This window comes from Peromyscus maniculatus, chromosome 2 (genome assembly GCF_049852395.1).
Source record: "Peromyscus maniculatus bairdii isolate BWxNUB_F1_BW_parent chromosome 2, HU_Pman_BW_mat_3.1, whole genome shotgun sequence".
In the NCBI taxonomy this organism is placed as follows: Eukaryota; Metazoa; Chordata; class Mammalia; order Rodentia; family Cricetidae; genus Peromyscus; species Peromyscus maniculatus.
Window position 1 is genome coordinate 70,297,123 of NC_134853.1, and position 20,327 is coordinate 70,317,449.

The 20,327-nt window shown below is 45.0% G+C and overlaps 1 protein-coding gene across 3 annotated transcripts in view; it reads left to right on the forward strand.

The window, feature by feature from the left end:
• Window positions 1-20,327, forward strand: part of Tdrd7 (tudor domain containing 7) — a 69,158-nt gene that overhangs the window by 14,473 nt on the left and 34,358 nt on the right. For all 3 annotated transcript variants that reach the window (XM_076564152.1, XM_076564153.1, XM_006973696.4), the window contains exons 2-6: window positions 3,970-4,182; window positions 7,202-7,343; window positions 8,355-8,535; window positions 10,624-10,697; window positions 12,852-13,069. In XM_076564152.1, coding sequence (XP_076420267.1) covers window positions 3,970-4,182; window positions 7,202-7,343; window positions 8,355-8,535; window positions 10,624-10,697; window positions 12,852-13,069 — 828 coding nt within the window. The remainder of the gene's footprint in view (window positions 1-3,969; window positions 4,183-7,201; window positions 7,344-8,354; window positions 8,536-10,623; window positions 10,698-12,851; window positions 13,070-20,327) is intronic.

A 20,327-nucleotide genomic window follows, 5' to 3' on the forward strand; every position in this document is an offset into this window, starting at 1 on the left:
TTCCTATGTATATGGAGTGTATAATTGCCATCTGTAAAAATTATAAACAAATAAACAAAAATGTCATGATAATCAAAGATTTCATAAATTGTGGCATTCTAAAGCACCATGTATTGTAAAATACTATTTTAAGCTGTGCCTCTGTTTTTGATGAATACCTAAAGCAACACAGTTAATAGTCCTGACCACTGCCTGCTCATTGTGAACTCGAAGCCCAGAAATAATTTAAATTTTTTTTTTTGGTTTTTTGAGGCAGGGTTTCTCTGTGTAGCTTTGAGCCTTTCCTGGAACTCACTTGGTAGCCCAGGCTGGCCTCGAACTCACAGAGATCCGCCTGGTTCTGCCTCCCAAGTGCTGGGATTAAAGGCGTGCGCCACCACTGCCCGGCCCCAGAAATAATTTAACAGTTGGTTTTCATCTGGTGACAGAGTAGTAGTCTTCTTTAGTTTATAACACTCAGTGTAACTTAAGGGTAGTTTTAATAACAAATGGCTTCGTGGTTATTCATGTACTAGCTCACACATGTGTTGTATTTTAGTGAGTAGAAGGAGGAAGGGATGGATAGTTAGATGGAGAATTTCTCATTCATTCAATATAATATTTATTGAGCTCTTCTGGGACTAGACACTAAAGAGTCTGCAGGGAACAGACACAAATCCTGCAGTGAGGGAGACAGCAGCCTCATGACTATTGGGTAACGAGACACATTAAGGTGACAGGAATGCAGAGTAGTGGAATAGAGGCCACCATGCAGCTGGCACAATGGCTCTGACTGTGAGTCAGGTGGCCAGGGAGAGCATTGCTGAGAACAGGACACTTGAGGTATTTGCCTGAAGAGAGCAGTATTGACCCCGGGGCAAGGAGTTTCCGGGTGTGGGACAGGCAAGCACAAAGGTCCCGAGGTGGGGCTGTTCCCGGCACAGTCGCACAGTCGGGGAAAGGTAAGGATGAGGGCAGTAGAGTGAGGGAGAGAAAAGAGAAGACTTGAGGTCAGAGAAGGGGGATAGGCATAGACAGATTGTGGTTTCTTGTCTGGATACGACAGGGTGGACGTAGGTTTTGAGCAGAAGAATGGCATGATGGGATTTAGTATGTAAGGACTGCTCTGGTTGATATATGTGGTCTGAAGAAGAGATTCTAGAAGAGAAAGTGGAGCAGAGACCAGCTAAGAGGCAAAGATGCTCCTGGCATGGTCTAGGGCGACCTCGTGGAGGTGGTGGGGAGTGGTGGATGTCAGCCGTCCATCTTCAGGGGTGGCCTGGGTTGAGGTAGAAGGAATAAGACTGCTGGGAGGGGACCTTCCCATGCTGGGGCCTGGGACAAGGAGCTTGGACCAGGACAATAAGTGTGCTCTTTGCTTATTGGCATTGAATTTGGACACACAAGCCAAAGCAGGCCCTGACACAACGTGCTGCAGGCTCCAGGTCCTCCCCACCAAATAAAATCAAAATATACCACCTATTTGTTAGCAGCTTTGCTGTGGAAATAAATAGTAAAATATGGACTTTTAAAATTTTATGCTCTGTGTGTTTGAAAGAGAACATCAGTAGCAGGTGTATGTGCAGCATGAGACTTTACCAGGGCAGCAGCTCAGAAGATTTCACTTAGCTAAAGCAGTCGCCAGAGAACAGAATTCAGACATGCAGGTAGAAAGGGTGGGAGGTGAAAACTGAGGACGCGAGTGCACTGTTGCACACAGATGAGCTCTGTCACTGACGCCTCTGCCTGTTCGCACAAATGATGACTAAGGATTGTCGTAGAGGGTGGGGCAGTTAGGGCCCCCGTCATATGTCACCTGCTGGGTCTGGGAAGTCCATGGCCTGAAAGAAGGAAGCACATTGGAAGGGATGGCATTAGAGAGTGAAGCCTTGGACCCCGCTTTCCAGTGACAGTTAAGACCCTGAGTGGGGTGTGTGGTTTTCTCCACCTCCTTACCTTCCTAAAACAGCGGCCCTGCCTGGGAAACTGCTGCTGGCCACTCTTTCACAGCAGAACAAAGGAAGACAGGAAGAGCACCTTTCCTGGACAAGGGTGGAAAACTGTCCAAGGAGGAAGGAGAAGCGGGCTTGGGTGGGGTAGCCAAAGAACTCACTTTTCACGAGCCTGCGAATGAAGGAGGCCTGGTCTTCATTTAAGCCATGTGCATGCTGGGGATATCCAAGGATAGTATAGCGAGGCCCTGACAGGTTTATTTTCAGTTCTGTAGTTTTCCACACTGGTTTATAGAGGGATTGGGCCAGTTTGTAGTCCCGCCAACAGTAAGCGAGGGCTCCTTTTCCCACATCCCCTCCAGCATGTTGTCGATCACCGCAGTTCTGACGGGGGTAAGATGAAATCTCAAAGTTGTTTTGATTTGCATTTCCCTAACTGCTAGGGATAGTGAACATTTTTTTTTTTTGAGATTTTTTTTAACCATTTTTATGTTGTCTTTTGAGAACTTGCTGTTCAGGTCCCAAGCCCATTTGTTTTCCAGATGCCTAGTCTTTTTTTTAGTTCTTTCTATATTCTGGATGTGAGTCCTCTGTTAGGTGTGTAGCTGGCGAAGATTCTCTCCCTTTCTGTGGGCTTCCTCCTCACCCAGTCTACTGTGCTTTCAGCCAGGCAGAAGCTCTTCAGCTTTAGGAAGTCACACTCCTCACTTGTTGGCCTCAATTCCTGGGAAACTGGGGTCCTGTTCACAAAGTCCTTCCTTGCACCTGTATCTTGTAGGGTACTGCCTGTGTGTTCTTGTAGCAGTTTTAGTGTTTGGGGCTTTACATTGAGGTTCTTTATCCATCTGGAGTTACTTTTTTGTGCGTGATGATAGATAGGGGCCTGATTTCATTCTTCTACATACGGACGTGGACTTTTGGTAAGCATGCTGCGCGTCTTTCTCCAGTGCATGCTGCTGGCATCTTTGTTGGATGTTAGATGGATGTAGTTGTGTGTGCTCACGTTGGGCCTTCAGTTTTGCTTCACTGTCCGGGCCAGTCATGACACTTGAACTTGATTCGGTTGATTCTCCTTTGGTCTGCGAGACACTGGGATGCAGCTCTTGTCTCCTCCTCTTCTCCCCCTCCCTTCTACCTCTTCTTTCCATCCCCCTTTCCTTACCTCTTCCTCATTTTTGTCAGTCTTTGTAGTTCTTTTTTCTGGACTTACATGACCACCTTCTACAGAAATCCATTTTTAGCCTTGTCGTTTTCTGGATGCCGAAGACCAGGGAATCTACCAGCTCAGGCCTCTAACTTGAGTTCCTAGTAAATATATCTATGTGGCTGCCCTTGGACACCCAGCGTCTACCCATCCAGAGTGAACCTCCACCTCTTCCTCTCTTGCAAACCTGCTTCCAGCCCATGACTCTGCGAGTGGTTACTACCCAGCATGCCTTAGCCAGATATTTGGACCCTTACTTGTGGCTCTGCATCCTGACTACTTTTAGCTTGTTTTTTAATTCCTCAGGCCTTATTTTCAAGTTCTCCACATTTCCAAGCATTCTCCCATCTGAAAATCCTTCCAATTAGTTTTCCCAAGGCTGAGTAGTGACCTTTCAACCATCAGAACTGACCACTTTATTTCCCTCATTGCTTCGATCTCCCTTCAGTGATGCATTACTTTAACAAATGTAGTCATTAGTATCCTTTGGCTCCCTCTCCAGCTTGGCTCCTCCTCCAGTCCTGTCAGTCACGTGGCTCCCTGGAGTTCTCAGAGCACTCCTGTGCCCTGCTCTCCCACCCCACACCTCTGCCTCTGCATTCTCCCTGCAGCCTTGGTTTCCTTCTGTCCTGACCATCAGCCCTCCTCCTGTACCTTTCTGACTTAGCCCGCATTCCCATGGTAGTCCATATCACTATGTATATGTCCCTATATTATTCCCCCATAGGAGACATTCAGCATTCGTTTGTGGCACAGTCTGAAAAGCTTCAGCTCTCAAAATCTCTTCCCATTCACAGACTGATGACATAGTAACCTTCTTCTGTGTTCTTACAGGCAAAGATGCTGGAGGCAGATCTGGTTTCCAAGATGCTAAGGGCTGTCCTGCAGTCTCACAAGAACGGGATAGCATTACCCCGGCTCCAAGGAGAATACCGATCTTTGACTGGAGACTGGATCCCCTTCAAGCAACTGGGTTACCCCACTCTAGAGGCCTACCTGAGAAGTGTGCCAGCAGTGGTCAGGATAGAGACGAGCAGATCTGGAGAGGTAAGAGGGCATCTTGCCTGTCGGAATTCTCACACGAGAGTCGAAGTCCTCTCCCTGGCGCTTCTGACCTCATGCTTGGGGTCGAAGTGAAAGCACTGAGTAGCTTAGAGCCGTAGTGATAGCACACCGAAGGGGCAGCCCACACTGTCATGTCTCATGTAATGTCATGCCTCAGAGTGTTGGTGACAGTTAGCCAGTTCCAGTGTCTACACAGAGTGACTATACAAGAAGCCTGAAATAGCCATATCCGCTCACTGCAAACCTGTGCAACTTTTCAGTTTTTTATTACACATGTACTTTGTGTGTGTGTGTGTACGTACACACTCATATGTGCCATAGTACACATGTGGAGGTCAGAAGTTTGTTCTGTCTTTCCACCCTGGGGACCCTGGGGATTGAACTCAGGTCATCAGACATGGCAGCGAGTGCCTTTACCTGTTGAGCCATGTCAGTTGGTTGGTCCCTCATGGCAGGAGCCTCTCTGCCAAAGCTGTGCTGCAGTTTCCTTCCTTCAGCAGCCAGCTCCTCCTTCACAGGAGTGTGATCACTCTAAATGCTCAGGCTCCCCCTTCACAGGAGTGTGATCACTGCAAACCCTCCAGCTCCTCCTTCACAGGAGTGTGATCACTCTAAACGCTCAGGCTCCCCCTTCACAGGAGTGTGATCACTGCAAACCCTCCAGCTCCTCCTTCACAGGAGTGTGATCACTCTAACCTCCAGCTCCTCCTTCACAGGAGTGTGATCACTGTAAACCCTCCAGCTCCCCCTTCACAGGAGTGTGATCACTGTAAACCCTCCAGCTCCTCCTTCACAGGAGTGTGATCACTAACCTCCAGCTCCTCCTTCAAAGGAGTGTGATCACTAACCTCCAGCTCCCCCTTCACAGGAGTGTGATAACTGTAAACCCTCCAGCTCCCCCTTCACAGGAGTGTGATCACTGTAAACCCTCCAGCTCCCCCTTCACAGGAGTGTGAACACTGTAAACCCTCCAGCTCCTCCTTCATAGGAGTGTGATCACTCTAACCTCCAGCTCCTCCTTCACAGGAGTGTGATCACTGTAAACCCTCCAGCTCCTCCTTCACAGGAGTGTGATCACTCTAAATCCTCCAGCTCCTCCTTCACAGGAGTGTGATCACTGTAAACCCTCCAGCTCCTCCTTCACAGGAGTGTGATCACTCTAACCCTCCAGCTCCCCCTTCACAGGAGTGTGATCACTCTAACCTCCAGCTCCTCCTTCACAGGAGTGTGATCACTCTAAACCCTCCAGCTCCCCCTTCACAGGAGTGTGATCACTGTAAACCCTCCAGCTCCCCCTTCACAGGAGTGTGATCACTGTAAACCCTCCAGCTCCCCCTTCACAGGAGTGTGATCACTCTAACCTCCAGCTCCTCCTTCATAGGAGTGTGATCACTGTAAACCCTCCAGCTCCCCCTTCACAGGAGTGTGATCACTCTAACCTCCAGCTCCTCCTTCATAGGAGTGTGATCACTGTAAACCCTCCAGCTCCCCCTTCACAGGAGTGTGATCACTCTAACCTCCAGCTCCTCCTTCATAGGAGTGTGATCACTGTAAACCCTCCAGCTCCCCCTTCACAGGAGTGTGATCACTGTAAACCCTCCAGCTCCTCCTTCACAGGAATGTGATCACTCTAAACCCTCCAGTTCCCCCTTCATAGGAGTGTGATCACTCTAAACGCTCCAGCTCCTCCTTCACAGGAGTGTGATCACTCTAAACTCTCCAGCTTCTCTGGGTGGGCATTAGTGTGGTGTGGGTGCAGTAGGCAATGGTGCTCACTCTGTGTGTCAGCAGCCTCCCTTAGCGGTACCTGCCCGTTTTCAGTATGATAGAGAGAGACAGGACTAACCCCTGTGCTCCCTGCCCCAAATGTGCAGCTTTCTGGGTGTCCTTTCCTTACTTGAACATCTGGGATGTTTTCCACCAAACTTACTATGTTTGATTCTCTTTGTGGGGGTTTTGGGGGGGTAGTAGAGGTGGGGTGGGGCTAGGCAGAGAAGAAAAGGGAGCCAGGATGAAGAGAGCGGTCAGAGGGGAAGCTCATCTGTAGGAACTTGTGTAAGGGGGAGACACAAGTTAATTACAGATGATATCAGTAGTACAGTGAGTGTGTGCTGGCATCCCACAACCTCCCAGGTTTAAGCCTTCATCTGCTGTTTTTAAAGCACTCATCACAGAGTTCTCAACTTCTTTTCTCTCTTTAAAAAAAGAGTTTCTGAAAATGAAAGATTTACCTTTTCTCTCTTCATAATCAATACTCCATAAATACGTGTTGAATGCTTGAATGATTAAATATCCAAATGAATGAATAAACTAATAGTGCTTCATACAGTTTCTGAAATATGTTTTACTTTTAATTCTTTTCTCCTCTATTTTGGCATTTAAAAATGTTTCCAGGGTTTTGACTATTTCATATCCCCTTCTGAACCTACTGAGGCAGGTAACTTGTTTTCTTTTGACTTACCTTGTGATGTTTCTCAAGTATAGACACACTGGCCCAGAGAGTAGGAGTGTGATCTGGCTGTGGCATAGAGCCCTGTTCTTGATTTCAACTGAGAGTCTCACATGAACAAACAAACGTAATTTTAAAAATTCATATACTTTGGCCTCAAAGAGATAACCTCACTGTGTGAATTGGGAGCTTAGCTTCCGGTGCCCTCACTGCTTTTCCTAGTGTGAGTGGGGAAAAGATGTACTCTGTGTCTCTGAGCTGGTACATGTAGAGCAGAGGATACTTTTGGCTTATTTGCCAACCCACAATACCTGCTTTACTGTTGATTCTTAATAAATACCTATTTAAAGAATAAATGGAAATCTCAAGTTGGAGAAAGTGTTCTAGATCAGTTGTGATTCCTTTTGTGTTAAATATAATTTTGGTCCTGCAGAATTGGGAGAGAGCCCCTCAGAATTGCACCCACCTGGCTTTGGGGTGTATAGGCTCACTTGCACCCAGCCTCTGCAAACTGGCTCTCAGGATGTCTTGTTGTTGCTCTGCTGCTCACAGATCATCTGCTATGCTGTAGCTTGCACAGAAACCGCAAGGATTGCTCAGCTTGTGGCTCGTCAGAGGACCTCTAAAAGGAAAATGGGGCGACAAATTAATTGTCAGATGAGAGTGAAGAAAACCATGCCATTCTTTCTAGAAGGTAGGGCTTTTCACATACAAATTTCTGTCCCTGAATTGATTGTCATAAGGACTTATGGAAATACTACCTTTGTTCCTGATAACTGCTAATTGAATAATTTGCTGATACCCATGTCAGAAGAAAAATCCTGCAGCTGGGATTTCTTTTGAAACGATGAAGTGCAGATGAATGTGACCCACAAAATCCAATGGTCCCCGTGAAGAAGAGTGCAGCAGACGGGACTGTGGTGGTGGCTGAGTAGAGTATTACTCTTCTGGGGTATTTAACAAGAACCCTCATCCCGATCAACCCGTCCTGTTCCTCCAGCTGTTGTGACCGATCTCCCCTTGTCCTGTTGGCTGTGCACACTCTAGGTCGTTCTAAGACGCCATGTTACGTACTTTTCAGGGGTTTTTTTGTTTTGTTTTACAAAATTGTTCTTACAATTAGTAAGATTCAGCTAAAGTCCTCATCAATAGGTTGTTGGATGAACCAAGAACCTGTGATGTGATTATGTCCTTGGCTTTTAAGACATTTATTTTTCAAAGATATATGAATTACATGGCCTGAAAACATGGTAGACAGGCGTATTTCCTGAACGCTTATCTCTAGGAGGTTATAGTAAATTCTAAAACCAAGTTCTCAAGCAGTAGTTCAACAGTGACGTGAAATATTAGATGACTACATGGCAGGAGCAGCATTTTAGAAAAGGCAGCCATCACTGTGAGTGAGGAGGGTGGGCTTCCTGATGAAGGCAGAGGACCGTGCTGACTTCACACCGACTGGTGACCGCTTGGGAAGCGCTCAGTGACGAGCAGAGGGAAGCACTGGCTAGTGAGGCAGGCAGGACCCTCATTCACAACTGACCCCTGGCCTCATCCCCTGCTCACCACCCTGCCAGGGTCCCCTCTTTGTTTTCTTCCAACTGGTTCTGACAAGTGTGACCCACGGAAATACCTGGTCAGGGGAGCAGCATAGTGAGACTACAGTTGAAGAGGCCAGCTGATTCTGTTGTGTCTGCCTGATTTACAGGGAAACCAAAGGCAACCCTCAGACAACCAGGATTTGCCTCAGACTATTCGATCAGCAAGAAACCTAATCCAGCACTTTTAAGAGACAAAGGAAGCACCCTCGGAGTTAAAGCTGATGTGGACATGCCACCTTACCCAGATATTCCAGTGCAGAGGCATGTGAGCATGTCTCCCAACAGCAGGTACCTGGGCTTTATCTGACTTAAGCAGAAGCTTGGTGAAATGGGGTGACAGCTGTTGGAAATGTATGTTCATATTGAGAAGGGCACATTGGCCCCTTCATTATCACTAGGTCCTCATCTGCAGAGGGACATCACCTGAGCTCCCATCCTGTTCCTCCAGCTGTTGTGACTGATCTCCCCTTGTCCTATTGGCTGTGCACACTCGAGGTCATTCTAAGTCGCCATGTTACATACTTTTCAGATTTTTTTTTTTTTTTTTTTTCATTTTAAACAGATTTTTTTTTTTTTAACAAAATTGTTCTTACAATTAGTAAGAGTCAGCTAAAATCTCATCCAGCTGTATACTCTCCTTTGCTCCAGTAATTACCCACAGTTATGCAGTAGTGTTGAATTATAGTGCAGTGGCACCTGGCACATTTGTACCACGGAACTGGACTGGTAAGGAGATGCTCCTAGCCCTAGCTTGGGGTGGCCCTGCCTGAGCCAGCTAACACTGAGCTCATTATTTTATGTTGTGGGATGATTTCCTTGCTTGTCCAGTAAAAACGTACAAGTAGCTGGTTTCGGAAAGATTTCTATTTTAAATGCTAAGGTTTTATGAAGTCACCCAGAGGTCAGCAAACTACAGTCCATGGGCTACAGTCTAAAGCCCCTGCCTGCTTTTGTAAACACTGTGTTACAGGCACATGGCCATAGCCTGTTCGTGTGTTGCCTGTGCTGTTCTGTACTGCAGGGGCAGGTTTGAGTGGTTGTGCAGAGCCTGGGTCTGTCCTATTGGCCTCCTGAAAGGAAACACATGCTGGCCCTAATAGAGATGAATCAGCATGCCATCTTCCTTCCAAGTTGAAAAATTGTGCCTTTTTGCAAATTTGTGATATCATATCCATTTGAATCAGTGTCTGTTTGGGAGTAAAGGTCAGTTTTTCCTCAGAAGCTTTCCCTCCAGATACTAGAGTATTTAAGAAGAAATAATTTTAAAAAATAGTTTGGCAGAAAGGTATGCCTCAGAATTGTCTGTTAAGCCTTCACTTGGATCAGTGTAGAGGCATGGAACTCTGGCAGTTGCATGTGCTAAAAGCCTGACAGTCTGCTTCTTTTAGAATTAAAGTACCACTAGGAAATAGGCTTTGGTTGAAGCAGTTTAGTTTTTAAGTCTTCTGTGCTGCTCAAAATTGTGATTGCCTCTCCTAATGAAGAAATGGAGCCACCAATTCCTTTGATCATGGTTCATTCAGCCATTCTTAAAACACTCACTCTTTGGCTAGTACTAAGCATTACTCAAGAACTGGGACACCACTAAAGGAAAAATACAAGGACGTGTGTGTGTGTGTGTGTGTGTGTGTGTGTGTGTGTGTGTCTGTGTGTCTGTGTGTCTTGGGGTGTGTGCATGTGGATGTGTGTGGGTGTGTGTGCATGCTTGGGAGTGGGAGTGTGCATACTTGTGTGCATGTATGTAGGTGTGTGTGTATGCATGCATGCACACATGCATGCAGATATATGGGTGGGTAGGTGTGGTTTGTTCATCCTCATATTTGGAAACATCTCCCTATGTGATTCCAATAGTTGACAGTAAATTATTTTGGAAAGGACACAAGGTAGGCAGGTGCCTGCGTTCTTTTTCTTATGTTGTTATTTGAGCAGCCTTTCTGCTACTTAGAAACACGACTTTGCTTAGAGCCAAACTAGAGGGTAAATGTCAGGTCTCTAAGATCTGTACTCTTCTACTCATCTGTCCTCCTGTTTTAAATGGTGACTTAGGGATACGACCCAACCTGTGGTACTGCTAACCTTTCATTTGGGGGGCTATAGTCCGTAATAGTCTTTATTGCAAGTGTTCATTCTATGTGGGCTGTTAGTTATTTATCCTTTAAAGATGATTAGTTGAAACTCTGACTTGCAGGTTTTGAAAGAGGCTTTTCAAGTTTAAGTTTAGCTTTTAACATACTTTCTCTGAGTAAATATGAAATATGATGCCAGACTTATTTTAATGGTTTGGAATATTTTCATAGGTTAGTTTGCCAGTCAGTTTGCTGAGGACTTTAAATGAAAAGTCAAGTGTCTAAGACTTGCCGTTCTTTCACACCTTAGGTTTAGTCCAAAGTCAGCCCTGCCAGCGCCTTTCCAGACGCACCTCTCAAGAACCTGCGCCAAGGAAGTGGATGGTATGTTTCCAGATGTGTCAGGAGTCGTGGGCCCCAAGAGAAATTCCTAATGGTGCCTTTTGACCTCTGCATTCACCTTCTCCTGCATGAAGTTTATCTCCCTCCCTCCGTTTCTAACTTTAATCTCATGCATTGAAGTGACCTTTAGAAAAAAATAATGCTTCCAGTGCTGTTGCCAGCATGACGTGAGGCCCTCATCATACCAGACCCATTCTGCTCCATGTCCATGTGGCCCTTGCAGAGTTACCCATGTTTTCCTCATCCTCTCCCTAATTAGAGGTAAACCCTCAAGGCTTGGTGCTCAGCAGCCTCACTCTAAGGAAACTACAGGCTCTATTTCAAGGTCATAATGTGGGGCTTAAACTCCTAAGAGAGACTTAGATACTCTACTAGTAAAAGTTGGCACTGTAGACTGTGAGGTGTGGGGCTGGAGAGATGGCTCAGAAGGTAAGAGCACTGACTGCTCTTCCAGAGGTCCTGAGTTCAATTCCCAGCACCCACATGGTTAGCTTACAACCATCTGTAATTTCAGTCCCAGAGTATCTGACACCCTCTTCTGACTGTGCAGGCATCACACACATGTGGTGGTGCACAGACATACATGCACTCAAAACAGCCATACACATAAAATAAAAATAAAGATTAACATTATTTTTAAACTGTGAGGTGACAGCTAAGTATGGGTAGTTATTGATTATAAAATCCAAAAGGACCATTAAGAAAACAATAGGGTAGTTAATAAAGTCAAGGAAGCCGATGCTTAGCATGCACCACTCACGACCTTGTCCTGTGCAGGCAGTATACAAGTCCACTGAGAACTTTCAGCAAGAGCAGGTTTGCGGACTGCTCACCATGTGCTCAGTGTAAGTGTGACTGGACAGGATTGGCTGCTTGCACTATGCCTTTTCCTGAGTTCAAATTCCTTTTCCATAGGAATGTTCTTCCAGTATTGCTTATGAAAATGAATAGTATGACTTTTGTATATAAGAATTATTTTCACATACTCATTTTCTAAACCATGACTACTCAGTAAAGTTGTATACCCCTTTTAAGAGTTTAAAATAGAATAAGTTATTTCCTTAGTAGGAGACATATATGGGTATCCTGGACCCATCTGCTCTCTGTGTCAGTCTGAGAGTATCAGAGACACATCATCCTGTCTTCTAGTGAGAAGAGAGACATCAGCTCCAAGTATCCTCAAGGAAAACTCCCTTTGGGACTTGACATCCTTAGAGACCACTGTCCCCAGACTATACTTATATCTCTATTAATTAGTTAAAAACAAAATAGAAATCACTATACTTAGCTGAAAAGGTATCTGATTAAATTGTAAATACATTCTTCATGTAGGTGTTAGATTTTTAATACTTTGATATATATCCTGGTAGAATTCTAAATAGGTTTGACAATATTTCCTCAGTTAAAATACAGAATGGTCACAGAAACACAGCTTTCTCTCGCTTATTATGTAAACTCAGACACTCTGAGTTTTAAATAAAAAATAAACAGGAGTGAAAGAATCTAGCTAAAACTTCATGAAATATAAATATTGGAGAAGTAAAAGCCAGTCCGTGTTGGTGGTGTCTGGGTGCCAGACCTGTTGTAGATGTTCATAAACTAACTGGAATTGTATTTATAGTTTTAGGGCTTCTGTGGATTACTAAATTGTTTTCCTTAGTAAAAGAGAAAGTTCATTATAATCAGAAAAACTGGACATCCTTTTATCTTTTATAAAATATCCTTCACTCTTCCTACTAAGGCATTTTTGTGCCTTATGGAACAAAATCATAACTTACTATAACTTTCAGTTGAGCACTGCACATTTATATTATCTAAAATGTTGCATCCCTTAGTTGTAGTTAGAAAAGCATTAAATAGTAAAACATATTTACCCAGCAAGATTGCCCTAATGTTCAAAGTAAAGTATAAAGCACCCTTGCAAAGTGAAGGGGTAAGTTCCCTTGTTGGAGGTGTCTTGGCTCTGCTGATAAAACTCAGGGGTAATAGGGTGAGGTGGTCCTCAGTGCTGCTCAGTTTAATCCCACAGTCTTCTAAAATCCATGGCCCCATAAGCCCATAGTGTAGCAAAGTCAGAGACACAAATGCTAGGTAATGGGAATAATCTATTAATGCTATCATTCTTTTAATTTAAAGATAATTTAAATCAGACTGTTGAGAAACCAAATGTCACGCCTCCTGCCTCTTACACTAATAAGATGGATGAGGTTCAAAACCGCATAAAGGAAATATTAGACAAGCATAACAATGGCATTTGGATATCTAAGCTTCCACATTTTTACAAAGAGTTTTATAAAGAAGACCTTAACCAAGGAGTTTTACAGCAGTTTGAACACTGGCCTCACATTTGCACGGTACGTGTTTCCTTCTTCTTCCCTTCTTATGCCCGCCCCTCCCTGCCCAGCCTGCAGGTCCCAAGTCCCTAGTCACGGGAGCAGAGTGCTTCATGGGTGCCACTGCACTGGTCTGTCTCTAAGATTAGTGCACGTGGCTTAATCCTTCGAGAAAGATGCCGAGGTTGGAAGTGCTTTATCATCATTTTAGATGCCTTTAGTAGTTGATCATCTAGTCTGTGTACTACTGTGTGTTGATTGAACCTCCACTAATAAACATTGACTGTTCTGCCATTTTAGCACTTATTGGTAACAATTTGTATTAGTCTCAGTTTGTACATGCTTATTCTTGAGCATTTTTCAGGACTTTCAGGTGGAACAAATTTGTGTTATTTGTGCTTATTGTTTTTACATAGGACTTTGTTTGGAACTGATACTATACTCACATTTGAGCTATATTCAGACTCCCCTCATGGTAGAAGCTTTAGATTGAAAGTTCTCTCTAGCCACCTCTGCTCAGAGTTAGTGATTATAATAAGATGGTGGATAGGACAGTTTGTTAGAAAACTTAGTCCAGCCAGAGATAGAGACAGCTAGACTCTTAACACCCAAGTACTTCTAGATGTTTCTTAGTTATGAAGATAGAGTCTGTTCAAAATGCAGCTGTCCTACATAACAGCATTAACACCTGATTCCCTGTTTGTAGAATCAATTTCTTGAGGTGTATGTTTGTTTTGAAAGAGGGCTTTCTTTAACATACATTTTGGCCCCAAGCCCATTGGGGAAACTGCAGGTTGCCTCATCCTTGAAGCATCTGACCCCAGAAAAGCATGTGTTTTTGTCACTATTTTCCCCTGTAGACTGTTGTTGCCTCTGAGTCTAATGCCCAGTTGCAGGCAGAAGTCATCCATCCCTCCCTCCATCCTGCTTGCTCCCTCTCCATTCACACCACACTGCCGTGCCAGTCACTTCCCTAGGGCTGGAAGCATGGAGGTTAAGTCTGGTGAGGTAAATAGCTACAGGAAAACATGATTAGGGCAGAGTGGCCAGTGTTAGAATACTCCATGTGAAGTAGGGAAACGAGACATGTCAAGCTCTGGAGACTGTGCTCCGTTTCCTGGGAAGTGCAGGAATAACGAATGTTCTGGAGAACGTTGCCTGTGGTGTTTAAAATGCAGAGCTTGTTCTTAAGATGGGAATTTTGTTTCCCTTCATTTGGGGAAGAGTCTTTCTGAATGCCGTGTGTTGGTATTGATGTCCTCTCAGCCACCTTACTCCTGAGGAGCTTGTTAGCAGTTTGTTGGCCTGAGTTTCAGTCCATCTCAGGTGCATACTATCCCTTGATTTAAAAAAAAAATCCATTGATAATCACGTACTTTATAGTAAATTTTTAATGGCTGTAGAGCTTTTTATGGTCAAGGTACATAAACAACTTGCCTGCTAGATTTGGATAAAGAATTCTTTTTTTTTTTTTTTGGTTTTTCGAGACAGGGTTTCTCTGTGTAGCTTTGCGCCTTTCCTGGAACTCGCTTTAGAGACCAGGCTGGCCTCGAACTCACAGAGATCCTCCTGCCTCTGCCTCCCAAGTGCTGGGATTAAAGGCGTGTGCCACCACCGCCCGGCAAATTTTATTTTTATTTATTTATTTATTTATTTATTTATTTATTTATTTATTTATTTAGGTTTTTTGAGACAGGGTTTCTCTGTATAGCTTTGCACCTTTCCTTCCCTGGGACTCACTTGGTAGCCCAGGCTGGCCTCGAACTCACAGAGATCCTCCTGGCTCTGCCTCCCAAGTGCTGGGATTAAAGGTGTGCGCCACCACCGTCTGGCCGGATAAAGAATTCTTTACAGCATATGTTTAAGGAAAGAATAAATAGTGTTTTGCCTTTTTGGTTGCTTTATACTTGATGATAATTATTAGCATTTGTGTAGCTCAGTTTATTACTTCTGGAGAAATTTTCATCTTTGCTGCTCTGCATGTCCACAGAGACCCTCCACCCAAATTCTGCCTGGCAAGAGTATCTATCCTGTTGATGTTAGGGTGTTACTTAAAATGAATGGTTTCCTCTTAAATTTTAGGTTACCGAAGCAACCAACTGTTTTGTTATGTTTTCAGCACTTGGATCCATCTGCACCTCATGATCATTTCGCACCTCATGATCATTTCGTGCCCTGTCAGGAATGGTCAGCATGAAGCAGAACTATAGAATTCACTCCCTACCAGTACCTCCCTTGGCTTTGAGTAGGACTGTCTAGACTGAGTAGGACTGTCTGTCTAGACTGAGTAGGACTGTCTAGACTGAGTAGGACTGTCTGTCTAGACTGAGTAGGACTGTCTAGACTGAGTTGGACTGTCTAGACTGAGAAGGACTGTCTAGACTGAGTAGGACTGTCTAGACTGAGTTGGACTGTCTAGACTGAGAAGGACTGTCTAGACTGAGAAGGACTGTCTAGACTGAGTAGGACTGTCTAGACTGAGTAGGACTGTCTGTCTAGACTGAGTAGGACTGTCTAGACTGAGTAGGACTGTCTAGACTGAGTAGGACTGTCTAGACTGAGTAGGACTGTCTAGACTGAGTAGGACTGTCTAGACTGAGTAGGACTGTCTAGACTGAGTAGGACTGTCTAGACTGAGTAGGACTGTCTAGACTGAGTTGGACTGTCTAGACTGAGTAGGACTGCCAGTGTGAGGTGCTGGTGGAAGACAGTGGGTCTGGATACCACAGACTGCCAGTCCTTTGGGTGTCTGTTGATACTTTTCATACCTAGTTTAACTTCAGAGTACTTTTAAACTGTTTCAGTTATTCCGTGGTCATTTCTCCCTGGCTTTAAACAGTTGCACCATGCTTATAGTCCCTTTCTCGCCTTTATTCTCACCTCCATGAAGAGCAGAAACACTGAGCATGCCTGGGGTTGTAGAAGCACAACCAACATCAGACTCAAAGGCAGCGCAAGAAGTCTGGGATTAGACACAGGCCCTTGCTCTGTGGCTCACCATGACTGAAGAACAAATCTAAGTTCATTATATTTCCTAGTTTTTTTTAAAAAATTCTCCAACTGTATAAAACACTATATGAAAAATACTAAAAATCAAGTTACAAAAATACAAATATCCTTGCTGCCGTACCTGGGCCATATTTTGCTTTCTAAATTCTACTTAATTTTAAAACTTTGCTTAAGCTTTGAATTGATTATGTATTATATACTTTCAACACTATAACTTCAAAAGTCACTAAGTCACATATTTAGCTAGTGCTAAGATACTTAGGCGTCTCTTGTCTTGTCTACCCACATTTTAAGCATGTGTTATCTTTCTCCTAATAAACCCCAACTCTGCATTTAAAAAAATAGAAATATCCTGTAGTTCTACCACCCAAAGACACATTCTTATGGATGTTTTATTTGTAGACAGGATTGATATCACTTTGTAGCCCAGGCCAGCCTTGAGCTCACAGCAGTCCTCCTGCCTCAGCTCCTTGAGTGCTAGGATTCTAGTAAGACTCCGATGCTGGGTTGCATAACATTATCCTTTCGGGTGACTGAGTAGCAGAGGGTGTGCTGGGCTAGAGAGACTGAAAAGTCACAGTGGTGACAAGTTTGTGGTTTTAGACAGTTGGGAGGGGATAGAAATGGTGGGGAAGTACTTGTCTTAGCTGTGGGGAGTCCCCATCAGGGCCTGGGGAAGGGCAGTAACGTCCCCTGGCTGCTCTAGACAGGATGCTCTCTAAATGTTGGACCTGACTGGCACTTACCAAGCACTCTGCCAGCCACTGACCTCGGTGCTAAGGATAAAATAGAAAACGGGACACACACGTCTTTGCCCCCATGGAACTTCCTGTCCAATGAGGAAACTCCTCGTTTGGACAGACAATGCTAGGCCTGCACTAGTTATGATGGCCATCCAGGAAGGGAGTAAATAGAAGGACTCCGTGTGGGGTGGCAGGTGAAGAAAGGGACTCGGAGGGAGGCTGCTGTTAAGTGAGAACCTAACATTGAGTGATAGAGACCAAAGGAACAGCTCATACCAAGTCAGAGACCAGGAAACACTGTTTTCAGGAAATTTAAGAAGACAGTGGCTCAAGAGGAAGCTGAAGAACTGAGCAGAAACCAGCTAGCTTCATAGAGTCATCATCACCAGTGGCAGTGGTGTGCCCCTGCTCTGAGGTCGCCAGGATCCTGGCCTCTGACTCACTTGCAGTTCTTGCAGCAGGGACTGTTGAACAGTCAGGATTGGACTGAAACCTGCTGAGACCTGGGTGCCGAGCTGAGAGGGTAGGCTTTGAGCCAGAGCAGATGTACCCACAGCCTCCAGACCTGCTGGAAGACAGCTTTGGAACCACCAAGAGAAGTAGGCCATGTTCGGCGGCACACCCGGCCTTAGTTACAGAAGGTGATATGGTGTGATTGGCAACGTAATATTACTGAATGTAAGATGCCATGTGTAGTTGGAAATGCCTGATGACTTTAATTATTAACAGTTCCCATGCATTTCTGTTGGGTATCATTTTCTAACCCATGAAATCACTGACTATTAGTTAGCACTGCAAGACCTCTGGCCTGGAAGCATTCCTACAATCTGTTCAGTGTCTGAGAAAGTAGAGGCAGCAGCAGTTTCCTCATCATATGTGGCACAGCACGGTTTGTGCTGTGTGCAGAAATCTGTGTTAACGTAATTGTAGAATTCATTGCTGGATAGACTAAAATTCCCTTCAGCCCATGCAAAAATGAGTTGCCTTTAAAAAAAAAAGTCTGTTCATAAACAAATGTGGACCCCTCGGGAAGTGGACCATGAACAGAGTGAACACCGTCGCTGCTCCCCCCTTCTGGTGTCAGGCACAACCCATATACAGTGCCAGCAGAGGCAGTGGTGAGAGGGAAGTGGACGGCTTGGCAGTGTCCACCGTAATCTTTGGAAATGCAATCTGGTTTCCAGTTTTTCATCACTAAAGGAAGTCCTGGTGAACACATTGGTACAACTTCCAAGTCTCAGCGGACCTTTGGCTAGATGAAAGATGAACTGGCACATGGCAGAATGAACAGAGAAGATGAGCAATGGTGTGCCATCTGTGTCTATCCATGAGCTACCCACAGGCCTGAAGGATACAGAACAGGTTAGATCACAATGGAGTTGGAATGTGATTTAAAGCCTCAACACAAAATTGCTACTCCATGGAAACAGAACTGTGCCCATACTGATGCGTTGGAAAGTATCTTGACTTCATTGAATACTACATTCTTACAGAATCTTAGAGAAAATTCTAATTCCATAGAGACAGTGAACAATCTCTGAGGCCTCTGCTGCACACTTAGGGGTGTTGTTTCTTAGCTGTATAACTTCTGGCCTACACACCACCCTCTAAAGCCCTAATCTGGTCAGTGAGGTAACTGATTCTGCATGTCATAGGGTTGTTGTGAGAATTAAATGAGATAAATTACAGAGAGCAGCTGTTAGCAGAGCATCAGAAGCCGCAGTCCAGCCTTACGGCAGACAAAGCCATTGCTGAAGCAAGTCCTACAGAGGAAGTTACTTCAGTTAAGTGGAGAAGGTTCCAGATGAGGAAGCAGGGACCGCAACTCTAATATGAACATTGGTGCCACCTTGAAAAGGATTCCTCTCCTTTCCTCACCCCTGCCACAGGTAATGAGAGCAAGAGGAAAGCCCAGTGCACAGTGAGAGTCCCAGCTCCTAGTCAGAAGCATTCCAGAAAGTTTTATAGATGTATCTGGAAGACTCCATTATCTTCTAAATGTGTGAGCAAGTGGCTTGAGTTTGGGCCAAGACTCCACAGAGTTTATCCTTGTTGAAATGGTGTTAGTGTGTGTCTAGAGAGCATCAGTGAGAGGCATCGGGTAGACAAGCAGGTGAGAGAGTTGACAGCGGCGGAGGCTGTCTCTACAGCCACCTTCAGGGCCGTGGAGAAAGGTTCTCTGGATAGATGGATTGTGGATGGCCAGAGGTTTCAGCAGCTAAGTTCCTGTGGGACATGCCGCCAGCCATGCTTCTTAAACAGATCCCACTGGGAAGACCCGCTCCTTTCCGCACCCTGGCTGTGGTGGTTAGTGTGGGGTGCTGCTCCAGAGATGTATGGGCTGTCCGGTGTGGGCCGCACTGTGCTGGATCAGCTGCTCTCTGGCTCTCCTTGAACACAGTACCTCCCTCCCCTCACAGAACCACCTGCTTCACATTGTCTGTCTGTCTGTCGTCATTGCGGCTCAGTGACACCACTGGCTCTTTCCTCATCTCAGCTCAGACTTCCACCAGCTTCACCTTTAGCCCAGAGAGGCTGTCTGTTAGGGAATCAGTTGACCAGGCTTCCTGTGAAGTGAGCATAGGGGGCAGGCTTGTGACCAGTGACAGATTGCCATTGTCGAGGAAAGGCACTTAAGGGTCTTTGCTACCAAGGTCAGACTTAAATTTTTAAACTGGTTTCTTTTTGTTAGTGTTGTTTCATTTTGAACCCATAACTATTGCTGAATGTTTGGAGGGCTAGGAAGTAGATCTATAGATGAATAAAGATATTTATTACACCATTTGGAATCTCAACTGAAGGATAGCCATGTAAGATAAAGGTTGGAACGGTATATGAAGCATCAGCGTGAAACTGCTACTCCATGGCAACAGAGCTACACCCATATAGATGGTGTGGGAAGTCTCAGTTTAATTGGCTGTTTCTAGGTTCTTCTAGAACCCTAAAGAAAATTCTAATTCCATAGAAACAGTAAACTTAAGCTCAGAGGCCTCTACTGTGCTCTTGGCAGGTGAGCTTCTAAAGACTAAGTCCCGAGGTCACACGAGAAGGAAAGAAGACTCTCCTGCTTCAGGAGGAAGCAGTCAGGGTGCAGAGGATGAGTCCTCATCTGTGTGAACACACAGCTGTCCAAGGAAGTTGATGGTTTGCCTTTGGACCTACACCCACCAAACCTGATGTGTCCCTGGAAGCTTACAGAAACCTGGCGAGCTGTGATTCCAATGAGGCAGAAGTGAAGCTGAGTAGAATGAAATTGTTAGCACAGCAGACTTAGGGTGTATTTGACATCAAATCTTCCGGGTCACCACAGAAGGTGGCTTATCTCTGTGGTGTAGAGTGTCAATGTCTTTACATCACTGATCTCTCCTGTAGGGAGGTTGAGGGGCATCTTATGTGGAGGTACAGGCCATGACAGGTCCCATCACTAGCCTGAAGAAGGGTGGACATCCAAAGTCAAAGCTACAAGACAAAAAGGTGACGAAAGTACTGTTCAGATGCTGAGTCATTGCCCACAGTGGGGGGAGGGG